The sequence below is a fragment of the Vulpes vulpes genome, chromosome 14, assembly GCF_048418805.1.
Source record: "Vulpes vulpes isolate BD-2025 chromosome 14, VulVul3, whole genome shotgun sequence".
In the NCBI taxonomy this organism is placed as follows: domain Eukaryota; kingdom Metazoa; phylum Chordata; class Mammalia; order Carnivora; family Canidae; genus Vulpes; species Vulpes vulpes.
This window is the reverse complement of record NC_132793.1, coordinates 102632045-102646612: the sequence shown is the minus strand read 5'-3', so window position 1 is coordinate 102646612 and position 14568 is coordinate 102632045. Positions and strand designations below refer to the sequence as shown.

At 48.0% G+C, this 14568-nt stretch overlaps 1 protein-coding gene across 2 annotated transcripts in view; it reads left to right on the top strand.

Moving 5' to 3' along the window:
- The window catches only part of FSD2 (fibronectin type III and SPRY domain containing 2), a 43657-nt gene that overhangs the window by 15963 nt on the left and 13126 nt on the right, over positions 1-14568 (top strand). For both annotated transcript variants that reach the window (XM_026002565.2, XM_072737418.1), the window contains exons 2-9: positions 2143-2805; positions 2931-3026; positions 4317-4547; positions 5763-5785; positions 7016-7137; positions 10588-10743; positions 12898-13032; positions 13770-13920. In XM_026002565.2, coding sequence (XP_025858350.1) covers positions 2200-2805; positions 2931-3026; positions 4317-4547; positions 5763-5785; positions 7016-7137; positions 10588-10743; positions 12898-13032; positions 13770-13920 — 1520 coding nt within the window. In that variant the 5' untranslated portion in view covers positions 2143-2199. The remainder of the gene's footprint in view (positions 1-2142; positions 2806-2930; positions 3027-4316; positions 4548-5762; positions 5786-7015; positions 7138-10587; positions 10744-12897; positions 13033-13769; positions 13921-14568) is intronic.

The window sequence follows — 14568 nt, the reverse complement described above, 5'->3', positions numbered from 1 at the left end:
ATCCCATTTATATGATTCCATTATATGAATCCAGTATATTATATGATCCCATTTATAAATCAATAGAGACAGAAAGTAGATTACCAGTTGCTTAGGGCTGGTGGAAATGGAGGAATGTGGGTGGTGGTAGCTAAAGAGTGCAGAATTTATTTGTGATGGAATGAAAATGGTCTAAAATGTTCTGTGGCAATTGTTGCTTGTTTTCGTAAATATACTAAAAATCATTGAATTATACACTTCTGACAGGAGAATTGTATGGTATGTGAATTCAGTATCAGTAGCAAATATTATCAGAGGTAATCTAAGATAATAGCAATTATGTGCCAAGAAGAAAGCAGACACTTCGGAATCCAACAGACTGTATAATCCAGGTCCTCCAAGAACCAAGCACCAAACAGGATCAGATACACAAGGATTTTATTAGGTGAAACTCTTATCTGAGATAAAATGGGGAGAAAGATAGGAAAGGCTGAGAGTGCTCTCAGACCATGGTGCAAGTCTGACCCCAAGTGAGGGAGGGTAAGATGGTTTGGAGGAGCCACTCCAGTCTGCCTTGCACCCTAAGAAAGATTCAGCAAGGCTGTCAAGGAGTCCTCCGGTCAAAATCTGCTGTCAGAGGAGTTTTGGGTCAAACAGAAATGGATCTGCCTTAGAATCCCTGCTACACTGTCATTGGATGGAAATGCCTGTGGGAAGTGTGTCCTCCATGCAATGTGATGATGGATTTCAGAGCACATCTGAACACCTGGTCACCAAAGCTCCTGTAGTTGGGACATCTGTCAGGCACAGTATCGTGGCCACCACACAGACTAAGGTTCAAATATCAGCTCAGCAAATTATTGACCATATGACCTTGCTCCAGATACCCTGTGTGAGCCACAGTTTTATCAGTTGCAAAATGGAGATAATAGCAGTGCCTACCACACAGGGTATGCCTCTAAACTGCCGACCATAGAGAAAGCACACAGTAAGTGCTCCATGAGTAGTAGCTGCTACTAATGTTGTATTTACTACTTCTACCATTTATTATTTCCTTCTAGATTTGTATACCTCCATTAACTAGTAAACATCATAGTCTCCATATAATGAATATTGTTTATTTTACTTAATATCATACTGTACGTCTTTGCCAAGTTATCATTTGCTCTCCCTAATATTTTAAAGTCTGCATTATATCCTATAGAGTATGGATATCCTAGTTTACTTAACTATTCTCCTAATCACTGGGGCTTTACAATTTAATTTTTTTGCTGTCGTAATAATTTTTGTGGGCACCTGGGTGCTCAGTTTGTTGAATGTCCAACTCTTGATTTTGGCTCAGGTCATGCTCTCAGGGTCATGAGATCCAGGCCTGCATGGGACTCTGCACTGGGCATGGAGCCTACTTAAGATTATCTCTCTCCCTCTCCCCCTCCCCACTCTAAAAAATTTGTGATAGATATTTTTATATAGAAACGTTTTTTCTCCTGTATTGAATATTTCCCTTCAGGGTCCTCATGAGGATTACTAACTTAAAGAGGGTGAACATTTTTAAGGCTCCTGATCTGTGTTGTCCCGTTTGCTCTCCAGAAAGTTGGGGCTAGTATACATTCCAACCCGCAGCATGTGAGCATACTCACTTTGCTGTACCCTACCCAGTCTTGGGTAACATTCTTATATTTTTAAATATTTGCTCACTGGAAAGGCTAAATGGCATCTTACTTATTTGTTCTCTATTATTCATAAGGATAGACCATTTCCCAAATGTTTTTGCACAAGTGATTATTTTGTGAGTTGTCCTTGCACACTAACTTATTGAGATCTTAATTTTTTTCTATCAATTTATACTATTTGTTTAGTAATAACTGCCCAAGTCACTTTGCTTTATTTGGCCTCTGTTTATTTGTTTTAATGAAGAGGAAACTATTGAAATTTCTTTGGTAATATCTGGTCCTCTTTAAGCTTAGAAAGTCCCTCCTTCCTGGAGAAAGTAAACTTCTCTTTGTAGATAGTTCAAAGTAAAACCGCAGCTGAGCTGCCTTTTTAAATTAAAAAAGTTTAAAAAACATTTTTTTAAATTGTGAATGAGCGAGACCAGTCTAATGACCATGTACTGGGATGGCCTTCTCATGAATGGGGTTGCTCACTCCTTCTGTGTCCTAGACCCCAGGACGCCCAGTAGGAGCTGCGGGGCAGGAACTCTGCAGGTGCAGAGGCGCCATGGACGGGGAGGCTGCGGGGACACCCGAACTGCGCCCAGCCCGGGCACCCCAGGACTTCCACTTCTACCCCATGGATCTGTATGACCCCGAAGACCGGCTGCACCTCTTCCCGGAAGAACACTTGCAGACAGGAAGAGAAGTGCAGGCCGAGATGAGCAGCGAGCCCAAGGGGGCAGCCCCGAGAGACCTGGAGGAGGACGTGGAAGAGCTTGTCCATTTATACGCACTTGGAGACGGCAGCGAGTGGGACGCGGAGCTCGTGGACGGAAGCTCGCCCCATCTGGAGGTTTGGGAGCAGCGGCCACGCATGGCGGGGGCACACAGGGACTGGAGACTGGGCGCCGAGGCCGAGGCCGGGGACCGGGGCTGCGCAGGTTGGGGTGCACCTGCCCCCAGCCGGGACCTGCGAGAGGCCTACAGGTACTCGCATGGCCGGGCCAGTGAGGAGTACGAGTGCTATGTGATCCCCGAGGAGGAGGACGAGGATGAAGCCGCCTTGGTCTTCTGTGTCACTTGCAAAGCTCCGGTGAGGGCGTTGGAGGTTTCTGATGAGCACAGAGAGCACGAGGTGACCCCACTCAGCAAGGCCCTGGAAAGCGCCAAGGTAAATAAATGTTCTGTCTGTAGCGCATATATATCTCAGGTAGGCAAGCAGAGAATGAATGGAAATGCTTTCTACAGAAGAGAGAATAGAACACTAATGTCTCCTTGCTAACCTCTGTTTGCTAGGATGAAATTCACAAAAACATGTTCAAATTGGAAAAGCAGATCATCGAGATGGAGAATTTTGCAAATCACTTGGAAGAGGTTTTCATCACGGTGGAGGTAAGAGCAGGTGATGGACCCATCAGTCACACGCTGGCTTCCACAGGTGGTGGAGTCTGTAGCTGTTGTCAGGTGTGGGTTAGAGACTGCCTCCCTACTGCCCTAGTAGGGGACCTTAGGAGGATCTATCTTCTGGAACCAGGTACCTGTCCACATTCTCTCCTGAACTGGAAGCTTCTCTGTCTTTCTAGCCTCAGCCCTACTGCCAGGTGGGGCTCTTGCATGGCCCAGGCTTGACAGGGCCCTGCAAGGCAGCCATCCTTCCTTGTTCCTTTCCCCAGCTGTTCTCTGTATCTTATCAGATTAATACACATTTGTGCCTATCACCAAACATGTCACAGCCCTGGGTCAGCCTCTGAGACATGTAGTACCACTGTGATGCCAGCACTCAGCCTCACCATCCAGATAAAGTGCCCCAGGACAGAGGATTGGGAGACTTTCTACCTCCCTTCTCTTCATGCAAGTGCTCCGCTTCTATTAATCTGCAGGAGCATCTCATATGAATTAGCTGAGCCCCAAGCCCCTTTCCTGTGAAGCTGGACCTTCTTCACCACCAGTCTTAAGAGGGAGGAGAACTATGGCACAAATCCCTTCTGCAGGGTACAGGGAAGGAACAAGCGAAGGTAGTGGTAGGAATAAGTGTGCAACCACCTGGACAGAACTCCCTATACTCCCACTGGCAGTGCATCTCAGATCAAAGTCAATCACCCTCAGGGAAGACTCTGAGTCTTCTCGTTTACACCGACACCAGTGCCATTCTGAGCAAATCTTGTGCACATAGAAGAGGCTCAGCAAATACTCCCTGAATCCTAAGGGCTTCTTCTTTGGAAATGTCTCTGTTATCTGGTGAGGGTGACATCGGTCAGAACCTGCAGAGCTCTCTTGACTTTCCAACCTAAGTAAGAGGACCAGTATTTGATGGGCTTTAATTAATATTACACATCTGCTGTGCCCCAGGATTAAGTACTATCACAAGTCTCCCCCTGTCATCCTGCACTCCCATCCATTAGGCAGTGCCATCTGGCCACAACCCTTCCTCCCCTGGGTGAGGGTTGCAAAATGCTGCCAAGAGAAAGCAGAGCTTCTCATTGAGATTATCCCAGGGGTTCTAGCTGCAGACTCCTCTTCCTAGCTCCTGCTGTGCACACCCCGGCATCCTGGCAAAAGAAGCTAAGACCAGGGGAGGTGACTAAGATATCTCTGGGTGGATACGTTTTCATGCCCCAAATGGCTCTGTTGCCAACACACCACATTTCACCAAGCTGATGGCTGAGATCAACTATCTTGCAGGAGAACTTCGGAAGACAGGAACAAAACTTTGAGTCACATTACAACGAGATCTTAGAAACACTCGCTCAAAAATATGAAGAAAAAATACAAGCTCTAGGGGAGAAAAAGAAAGCAAAGTTGGAAACCTTGTATGGACAGCTGGTCAGCTGTGGGGAAAACCTCGACACCTGCAAGGAACTCATGGAAAACATAGAGGAGATGTGCCATGAGGAGAAGGTTGACTTCATCAAGGTCAGTCATGAGGTGACATGAGGTCAGGAACCCAAGTCACAGTATGGCTAGGACAGGTTAGAGCAGCCCGTCTCTGCCTAGAGACCTTGCAGTTGACTGCTGTGGGCAGCATCCATCTGATTGCTGGATGTTCATGATGGCGAGGTGGTCTCCCATGTCCCTGCACAGCTTTGCCACGAGAGGCTGAGCTGACTGGGACATGACTGACCCCTCCCCTGCACCATTACTGAAGCCTCCAGGGGGCTCAGCCCCTCTGTACTAGAGATCTGTCTCCTCACCCAGGAGTTGAGCAACATCAGCACTCAGAGTTTTCTTGTCACCTCAGGTGGCTTCGAGAAGCCTGGCAGCTGGGGGTGGTGGTGTGTGTGTCCAGGCTAAAAAGGCACCTCTGACTCTCCAGTTATAAGGGCACCAATTTGAAATTTTTATAAACTCAAACATGCCATCCTCAAAGTCCATTTCTTAATTTCTTTGAAATCTAGTTAGATCTGACCTCAAGGCCCCATGCTGCTGGGCTGTGGGAATTTTAATCTCAGTCAGAGGTGGGGTCCCCTTTCTTCACAAGGACCCACAGGAATATGGGACAGTTGTGGTGTCAAGGATGTGAGGGAGGGGCCTTCAGCCACCAGAGCTCCCCCAGTTGCCAAATATGGCCTGCACTCTGCCCCTGCCCACAGTGGTGCCTCAGAACCCAGCAGCACTTCCTTCCTGCCATGCCTGGGACAAGGGACCCACAACAGAAGCTGAAAAGCAAGTGGGGAGGTACCATTAGAGCCCCCAACATGCAGGCCTTTTGAACCACTGGCCCCACAATATCACTGTATCTCAGAGACATAATCCCGAATGTGTAGAAAGCGATATGAACGAAAACGTTCTCACTGATATTGGAAATGATGAGACCTTAGAAACAGCCAAAATGTCCATTAACAGAGGAATGATTCAATAAACAATGGAGTTCCCCTTCAATGGATGGTTACTCAGTCTTTCAAACTGATTGTGTGAAACAGCACCTGTAGTGGGAGTGCTCACGCAGCTCATGGGGAGGAGCTGGGAGAGGAGTATGGAGCCAGTGCTCGGCTTGGCACAGTGATCTTGCTAGAGTGGGGGCTATGGCTGCTCAGTTTTAAGATGTGTTTTTAATCATTATATACTTTGAAAAGGAAATTTATTTCCAAAATTGGTTTAATATTTTCTCCTTTTCCTCCTCCTTTTTAGGATGCCGTGGCCATGGCTGACAGGTAATACTTTTGTCCTGAAATATATATATATATATATATATATATATATATTTTTTTTTTAAAGATTTATTTATTCATGATAGACACAGAGAGAGAGAGAGAGAGAGGGGCAGAGACACTGGAGGGAGAAGCAGGCTCCATGCCGGGAGCCTGACACGGGACCCGATCCCGGGACGCCAGGATCGTGCCCTGGGCCAAAGGCAGGCACCAAACCGCTGAGCCACCCAGGGATCCCCCTTGAAATATATTTTCTTATACTGTTTGTTCTCCTCTAGTATTCCAAATAGATTTGGTTCCACTTGGGTATATGATCCCAGTTTCAGCTTTTGTGTCTGCCCAGAAGATCCAATAGCACTGGCTTTGGAGGGATGATGGGGGTCACAAGGACCCACTAGTACCAAATCTCAGGATCCCAGGGCTAGAAGCAAGAGGCCCAGCCAGCAAGCCCGAGGTCAGGTCTCCTCCATGAGCCCCTCCTTTCACCAGGAGGAGCCAGGATCCAGTGTCTCCAGCACCCACCCCCAAGCTGTGCCAAGATCCAGACTATGTACCACAGAAAATGCACACATTGTGGAATCAGACAGGAGTTCAAATCCTGCTACCCCGATGTCCCTGGGCTAGTCCAGTCAGTCTAAAATCCACCTTCCTTATCTGCAGACAGGATAGTTTTATGGGAATTAAGGGAGGCAGTGTCTGTAAAGCAATGCTGAAACTTGATAATATAAGGATTAAGAGAACTGGGAAAAGACACACCTGGTTTCAAATTCTACCCCTGCGACTTACAAACCCCATGACTGCCAAGAGGCAAGAAAATTCAGAGAACCCGTCCACTGTCAGCAGGTGGAGTACCCTTGGCCCCATGGAGAAGAAACCCCAGAGTCTGTACATCATGGGGCCTAGGGTGGTCTGGGGGTGGGAGCCTCCAGGTCAGCACCCAAAAGGTCTTCCAGAGGGCACAGATGTGGAACTCATAGGTGCGTGCCCCCCAAAATGACCCCACCTCTTCCCCTTCCATCAAATGCAGAAACCAATCCACCCCATCCCCACTGGAGACCCCCTGGGTCAGTCACCAAAGCAGATGGCAGAAGGAAGCCAGCGGCATGTTCAAATAAAGAAAGAAAAATTCAGCAAAGAGGCCCTTCGCACCTATTACCAGTCATCCAGCTCCTTAGACATACCCCCAGGAGTACACCCCTTTGTTCTTATCAGTGTGTCCTTTTATACCAACAGACTTGGAAAATTCTTGAATACAGAAACAGATGTGGAAATCTCTGCACAGCCCGACTTTGAAGATCAGACCTTGGACTTCTCTGACGTAGAGCAGCTGATGGGCTCCATTAACACCATCCCAGGTGCATGTTTACCCTGTGTGTGCACCTCACAGAAAGTTCAAGTTCCCTGAGCTTTGATAGTTAAAAACATCATAAAGATTTAAGAGCAAAGTTTTTTTTTTTTTTTTCACTCAAATTTCATGTCTTTATGGCTTGTACAAGTGAGAATAGAGGCCGACCTCCCTCTGGGGTAAGTACCCACCTCACTTCCAGGGAGTCAACCAACATTTGGCCCCAGGCAGCCTTGAAATACTTTTTGTTTATAGGCTGCCCAGATTCATAAACACCTGTTCTGCCTGAGTCACTCCAAGTGAGCAGCCTGAAGTTTATTTACTTAAATAGCACAGCAGCTAGGAAGTGAGCTTTGGGATCCTGTGGAGCTGGTGAGAATCCCAGGCCTGCCACTTCATAGCTGTGTGACTCTGGACAACTTACCTAACTTCTCTGAGTCTTGATTTCCTTGTCTGCAAAATGAACATAATAATGCCTCCTGGGATATGGTAAGAATTACATGAGGTAATACATGTATGGCATGTCACATGGTACCAGAAAGCTCCTAAAAATATCATTGTGATTATTTATTTCTTTTTTATTTTTTATTTTTTTTTTTATTTATGATAGTCACAGAGAGAGAGAGAGAGAGAGGCAGAGACACAGGCGGAGGGAGAAGCAGGCTCCATGCACCGGGAGCCTGATGTGGGATTCGATCCCGGGTCTCCAGGATCGCGCCCTGGGACAAAGGCAGGCGCCAAACCGCCGCGCCACCCAGGGATCCCTGATTATTTATTTCTAAGAATAATCCTGTATTCGGGGTTTTGGTTTTCTTTTTTTTTTTTTTTCTTGGCTGCACACCTCTTTCTCACCAACACCCAACTACATCGTAAAAACATTATGTATATCATTTAGATTTTTCTTTTGCGTAGGTTTTTTAAATTTTTTATTATTTTTTTAAATTTTTTAAAAAATTTATTTATTCAGGAGAAACACACGGAGAGAGGTGGAGACACAGGCAGAGGGAGAAGCAGGCTCCATGCAGGGAGCCTGATGTGGGACTCGATCCCGGGTCTTCAGGATCACGCCCTGGGCCAAAGGCAGGTGCTAAACCATTGAGCCACCCAGGGATCCCCTGCACAAGTTTTTTATTTTATTTTTTTTTTTAATTTTTTTATTTATTTATGATAGCCACAGAGAGAGAGAGAGAGGCAGAGACACAGGCAGAGGAAGAAGCAGGCTCCATGCACCGGGAGCCCGATGTGGGATTCGATCCTGGGTCTTCAGGATCGCGCCCTGGGCCAAAGGCAGGCGCCAAACCGCTGCGCCACCCAGGGAGTTTTTTAAAATAAAAAGGGAATTCTTCTGTTTTGCAACCTTATTTTATCAAAACAATTATGATTAATATTTTCTTGTACTGATCTATAACATCATTTTAATATATACATTAATTTGTTTACTTAATCCTCAACTGGATGGGATACTGGACATCCATCCATTCTTAGACTCATGGTTCAAGGGATGATTTCTTTTTCTTCCTCTAAGTAATTTATACATATAAATAAAATTTAAGTTCAATTTGGCAACATACAGTGTTAACACCAGTGCTCATCTCATCATGTGCCCTCCTTAATATGCATCACCCAGCTACCCCATCCCCCCACCCACCTTTCCTTCTGCAACCCTTTGTTTCCCAGAGTTAGGAGTCTCTCATGGTTTGTCTTCCTCTCTAATTTTTTTCCACTCAGTTTCCCTCCTTTCCCTTATGGTCCCTTTCACTATTTCTTATATTCCACATATGAGTGAAACCATATTATAATTGTTTTCTCTGATTGGTTTCACTCAGCATAACACCCTCCAGTTCCATCCATGTCAAAGTAAATGATAGGTATTTGTCCTTTCTAATGGCTGAGTAATAGTCCATTGTATCTATATACCACATCTTTATCCATTCATCTGTCGAAGGACATCATGGCTCCTCTCAGTTTGGCTATTGTGGACATTGCTGCTATGAACATTGGGGTGCAGGTGCCCGTTTGTTTCACTACATCTGTATCTTTGGGGCAAATACCCAGTAGTGCAATTGCTGGGTCATAGGATAGTTCTTTTTTTAACTTCTTGAGGAACTTCCATCCTGTTTTCCAGAGTGGCTGTACCAGCTGGCGTTCCCACCAACAATCCAAGAGAGTTCCCCTTTCTCTACATCCTTACCAACATTTGTTGTTTCCTGTCTTGTTAATTTTATCCATTCTCACCGGGGTAAAGTGGTATCTCATTGTGGTTTTGATTTGTGTTTTTCAAGGGGTGATTTCACTGAGCTATGATGAGCTTTCCCATCCTAGGGATGGTGCTGCCCAAATAATCAGGCCCAGACATTTGGAAGGAAAGGCAGTATCACTCATGTCAGAGTTTGAAAAACATTGACACTTCTCTTCACCCCCAAGTCCAGGTTCCATGCAGACTACCACCCTCCCGCCTGCATTCAAAGCCTCCTGTGTGGAGTACCTACCCCAGGGCCACCCCTCTTCTTACTGAAGCTCCTGATGTTCTTGCTGCGGGGCCATTCCTTGCAGGGTATAGAAGGACACATGCTGTACATCCTGGACTTTGTCATTTGGGGATATGGGTTCTTCCTCCTCTTCTTCTCCTTTGTCACGTTAGGACCTTCCAGGCCCTGACCAGGGAAGAAAGGCTGAGCAGTGGCTAAGTAAACTCTTTTGAGTTTGGTCATGCTCTTACCTGGACTGAGCAATGTCAGAATTGGAAGCTAAGGTGGTCGTACAAAGGCTGGGTTGGAGGGAAGAATCATGGAGGGAAACAAGCAGTGCTTCCTACATATGTGTTAGTCTGGAGAGTGGTAAGACAGAAGTATCAACCTCCAGAGAACAAAAGAATCAACGCAGTTGCTGGAGTCTGATGATAATGGTTCCCAAAAGCACAATTTCACCCAACCCAGTCTTCTCTCATTATAACAAAGACATGGCTGTTGGATGGGTCCCCCAAGGAAAACAGAGCTTCCCTGTTGAAGGCTTCTCAGACTCCTTGGTTCACTTCAGGGCTGCAGATAGCACTGCTGTGGTCCTGGCTGTCTTCCATCTTTGGATGATGTAGAAGGGGCCAAAGGACCCATACCTAGGGCAGGTCCGGCAAACCACAATCCAGCCCAAGCTGGAGGGGATTTGTCACCAACCCCTTCTCCCCAAGCTTGTGTGGATTTGTCAGAGCAAGAATGGACATGCTGGTTGTTGCTTGCAGACTCAAGGTTGAGGGGTTTGGCTTTCCTGACCTTGTCCAATCTGGGCTGCTGCTTCCACTTCCAAAGCTTGTAGGTATGTGTAGGTGTGTGTGTGTGTGTGTGTGTGTGTGTGTGTGTGTGTGTGTGGTGGGGGGTGCAATAGACCTATGACAGGGGTCACGCCCATCCCACACCTCTACAAGGCTTCTCACTTGTGTTTGTCTTTCTCTATTGTCTTCATCTAGCTCCTTCTGCTCCAGTGATAAACCCACAGACCCCTAACTCAGCCACGGGATCCTCTGTCCGCGTGTGCTGGAGCTTATACTCTGATGACACCGTGGAGAGCTATCAGCTGTCCTACCGGCCAATGCAGGACAGCTTACCTGGGAAGGACCCAGAAGGTGAGGCTCTGCTAAGAACACACTCGTGCTCTGGAATGGCTGAAGGCCCTCAGAGGTTAGGGCCCTGTCTTCCTAGCACTCAGAAGGGCGGAGGTGGGATGCATCTGCGCATCCAGCTCCTTGGAGCTGTCATGATCCAGGAGCTACTCAGAGGACAGGATGCAGGCAGGTGAGCGTGACAGAAAGGGTGAGAAAGGCAAATTGGGGCCTGGCTGGGAGAGTCACAAGGCCAGGCTAAGGTGTCTGGAGTGTAGATAGAGCTGTCAGGTCAGAGTTGCCCTTGGGATGAAGCCCTGGATGCCCTGGATGCCCTGGATGCCCTGTGTGCACGAAGGGTGGGGACGCCTGTCCTGGAGGAGGCCCAATTGGGCTGTCTGGGTTCCAGTGGGCCTAGCATGTGAGGGGAGGGTAGGCTGGCTCTTCTCAGAGCAACCCTGTGCTGGTAGAAACTGGAGAGGTAGCACGGAGACCCCCATGAAGGGTGAGGGGGCCTCTGCAGCCTGGAAGGGCCACTGCTGCTCAGATTCACATTCCCAGGCTGAGCAACCTCCTGGGAATGGACCCTCACCTCCCAGTGGGCAGCCCATCCTCCTCCCTGGGAAATGGAGCTGGCTGGTGTGGGGCTAGGCTCGGGGTAGTTGCCTCCCCCACCCCACATAACAGATAAGCCATGTGCCTGTTGAGAAGAGAGGCCCAGACAGTGCAGGAGCCCTAGTTGAGTGCCTGAAGGAATTCCAGGACCAAGGCTAGCCTGGCAAGACCTGTCCCGTGTGCATGGAGGCAGAGTGAGATTGGTGGCAGGGCCTTAGGGATTTCCACTTTATGAATACAGAGACTGAGACCCCGGAGAGAAACAAGCTGTCCATGGGAACACATGGGTGATAGCAGAACCAGGACAAGAATCAAGTCTGCAGGCTCCCTGTACTTTTTTTTTTTTTAAGATTTTATTTTTTTATTCATGATAGGCAGAGAGAGAGAGAGAGAGAGAGAGAGAGAGAGGCAGAGACACAGGCAGAAGGAGAAGCATGCTCCATGCCAGGAGCCCAACGCAGGACTCAATCCCCGGACTCCAGGATCGCGCCCTGGGCCAAAGGCAGGCGCCAAACGGCTGAGCCACCCAGGAATCCCCCCTGTACAGAGCTTTGCTCACTGTACCAGGCCAGGCAGGTGGAGGGGTCAAAGTGCTGAAAGTGAGGACTGTTTTTCTGCCCAGGATGTAGGAAGGAACGGGAATTCTTAAGGAAAGTAATTCTAACTGATGCTGAGTGAGGTCAGGATAAGGTGAACAGATGGTGAGGGTGGTCTGAACAAAGACTAAAGTTAGAGTATAGTGGGGAAAGAGGAAGACTTGGAACAGGAGATCAGAGACCAAGAAGCCAGACCTGACTAAGCCCAACTCTTGTTGTGAATTGACCCTGCTGGCACTCTATGAAGATACACAGAGGAAGCCAGGATATTTGGGCTGTGTCATGACCATCTGTGAAGATCTTTTTAATGGACCACTTTGTAATAAAAGAACTGTTATCAGAGGGTGGATTGATGACATATCACTGCCTTCCAAGAATCTGGGGAGGTTTGGAGGTGTAGCAGTTAGAACACCTTAGCCCACTCTACTGTATGCATCTATATATAACTTATTGCTTAACATGACAAACATAAACTGTTTCTTATAATTCTGTGAGTTGGCTGTCCATTCTTCTGGTCTGGGCTTGAGTAGGGCTGGATGGTCTAGGATAGCCTCACTTACAAATCTGGGGACTTGGCTAGGATGGATGAGATGACCTGGATGTCTGGGACCCTCTGTCCACCTGGTCTCATTGTCCAGAAGGCTGGCTTGGGCCTGTTCACATGGAAATGGATGTGTTCTCAGCAGCAAGAAGACAAGCGCCTGCTCACGGGCATTCCCCAAACCTCTGCTAGCATCCTATTTGCTGCTGTCCCACCGGCTACAGCAAGTCACATGGCTGAGCCCATCAAGGGAGGGCAGGAAAAAATGAACCTCTTGAAAGAGTAGGGAGTCAAACTGCAGAGGAGTGCACGTGTAGGGGTAGGAGGAATCTGTGGCCAATTTTGTAATCTACTATAGCACAACTCATTTGGAGCTATTAGCCTATTTTTAGGGTTGAATCATGTCCTTTTTTTTTCCCCCCCCAGAGTTTACAATGACTGTCAAAGAAACATATTGCTCAGTGACAAATCTTATGCCAAATACCCAGTATGAATTTTGGGTCACGGCTCAGAACAGGACTGGCCCCAGCCCTGCCAGCGAGTGTGTGGTGTACATGACAGGTAATTGGGGTCACTTGTTTCTGGAGCAGGACCTTCATTCCAGGGGGACACAGGAGTCACAGCTTTCTAGATGTGGCAAGACGCTCGATCTTATTTGGCAGGGCAGGAATAGCTGTATATTTTCTTTCATGCAATACATGCAATCTGTATTCCGAGGATGGAAGGGACATTCGCTCAGAGTTGGTCTCAAAATATCAAAAAAGCCCTGCTCCTAATCGCAGGGCCATAGAACCCTTCAGCCACCTTCTGCTCCAGGAACATGGGAAGGGGATTCTCTGTGTCTTTGTCCATTTGGGTGGCCGTAACAGAACACCACAGACAGAGTGGCTTATAACCGACACATGTTTATTTCTCTCAGTTGTGGAGGCTGGAAGGTCCAAGATCAAGGTGTTGGCATATTCAGTGTCTGATGAGAAGCCTTCCTGGTTTGGAGATGGTGGGCTGTGTTCCAGCTGTGTCCTCACACAGCAGAAAGGGGCCACAGAGCTCTTTCATTCTCTTTTATAAAAGATGTCCTCCCTCTCCTCTCCCAGAGATCCCACACACCATAATGTGGGGAAGTAGGTTTTCAGCACATGAATTTGGCGGGAGGAGGGAGGGGGGCACAGAGCCTCTGTCTGTTGCGCATGCTTTGCTTTTTCTTGCACTGAATCTCTTCTGTGCGAGGACAGTGGCCATGCTGTGTGGCCCCACGCCGGACACATGGCTGTCTTCCTCTCCCTTTGTCCTGCACCTAGCGCCTTCCCCGCCCATCATAAAAAGCAAAGAGATACAGAGCTGCGAGGAGGCAGCGCTGATTTGCTGGGAGTCCGGAAACCTGAATCCCGTGGACTCTTACACAGTGGAACTGACCCAGGCAGAAACGCCTGAACCCTCAGGTGTAACCGAGTGAGTCACGGGGGGATGTTTGCTGGGAGCAAGAGGCCTTGACACCTCATGTGGTGACCCAGCTCAGGCAATGCATGGGGACTAGAGTGGGGGTCGGTGGTTGGAGTTTGGGGCACATGGGAACCTTAATTTGGGGCTGCTTCGATTTCATGAGAAGTTGCTGGAATGTTATTACTGAAGGCACATGTCAGGTGAATAAATGGTTTAAGTGTCGGGTTGGCTTTCTCAGCCCAACAACGATTTACAGTTCATTATTCCTAAAAGTATTGTGGGCGTAGGTGGTGCTGTGTCCTGTGCTGGGGTCCCCCACAGAGCTGGCCATCAAGCGGAGGCAAATAGAAAAACAAGAAAACAAGCAAGCGTATGGGGTGCTGGAGAAACCGAAAGACCCACCAGGCTGGAATTTACAGGAGAGGGAGAGCATCCTGAGGCAAAATGAGAGGTTAGAGTTCAGCGTACAAAGAACCTCATATCTATGGAGGAAGGCCGTCGGAAGGCTCATATCGCCCCAGGCTGGTGGAGCTGAACGTGTTCACAGGCGGATGAGGGCTGGACTCAGCATGCACAGGGTGCCCGCAGATCCCACAAGCATGCAGCTGTGTGCAGTGGGGGACAAATGGACGCACCTCTGTTCACCACTGGGCAGTC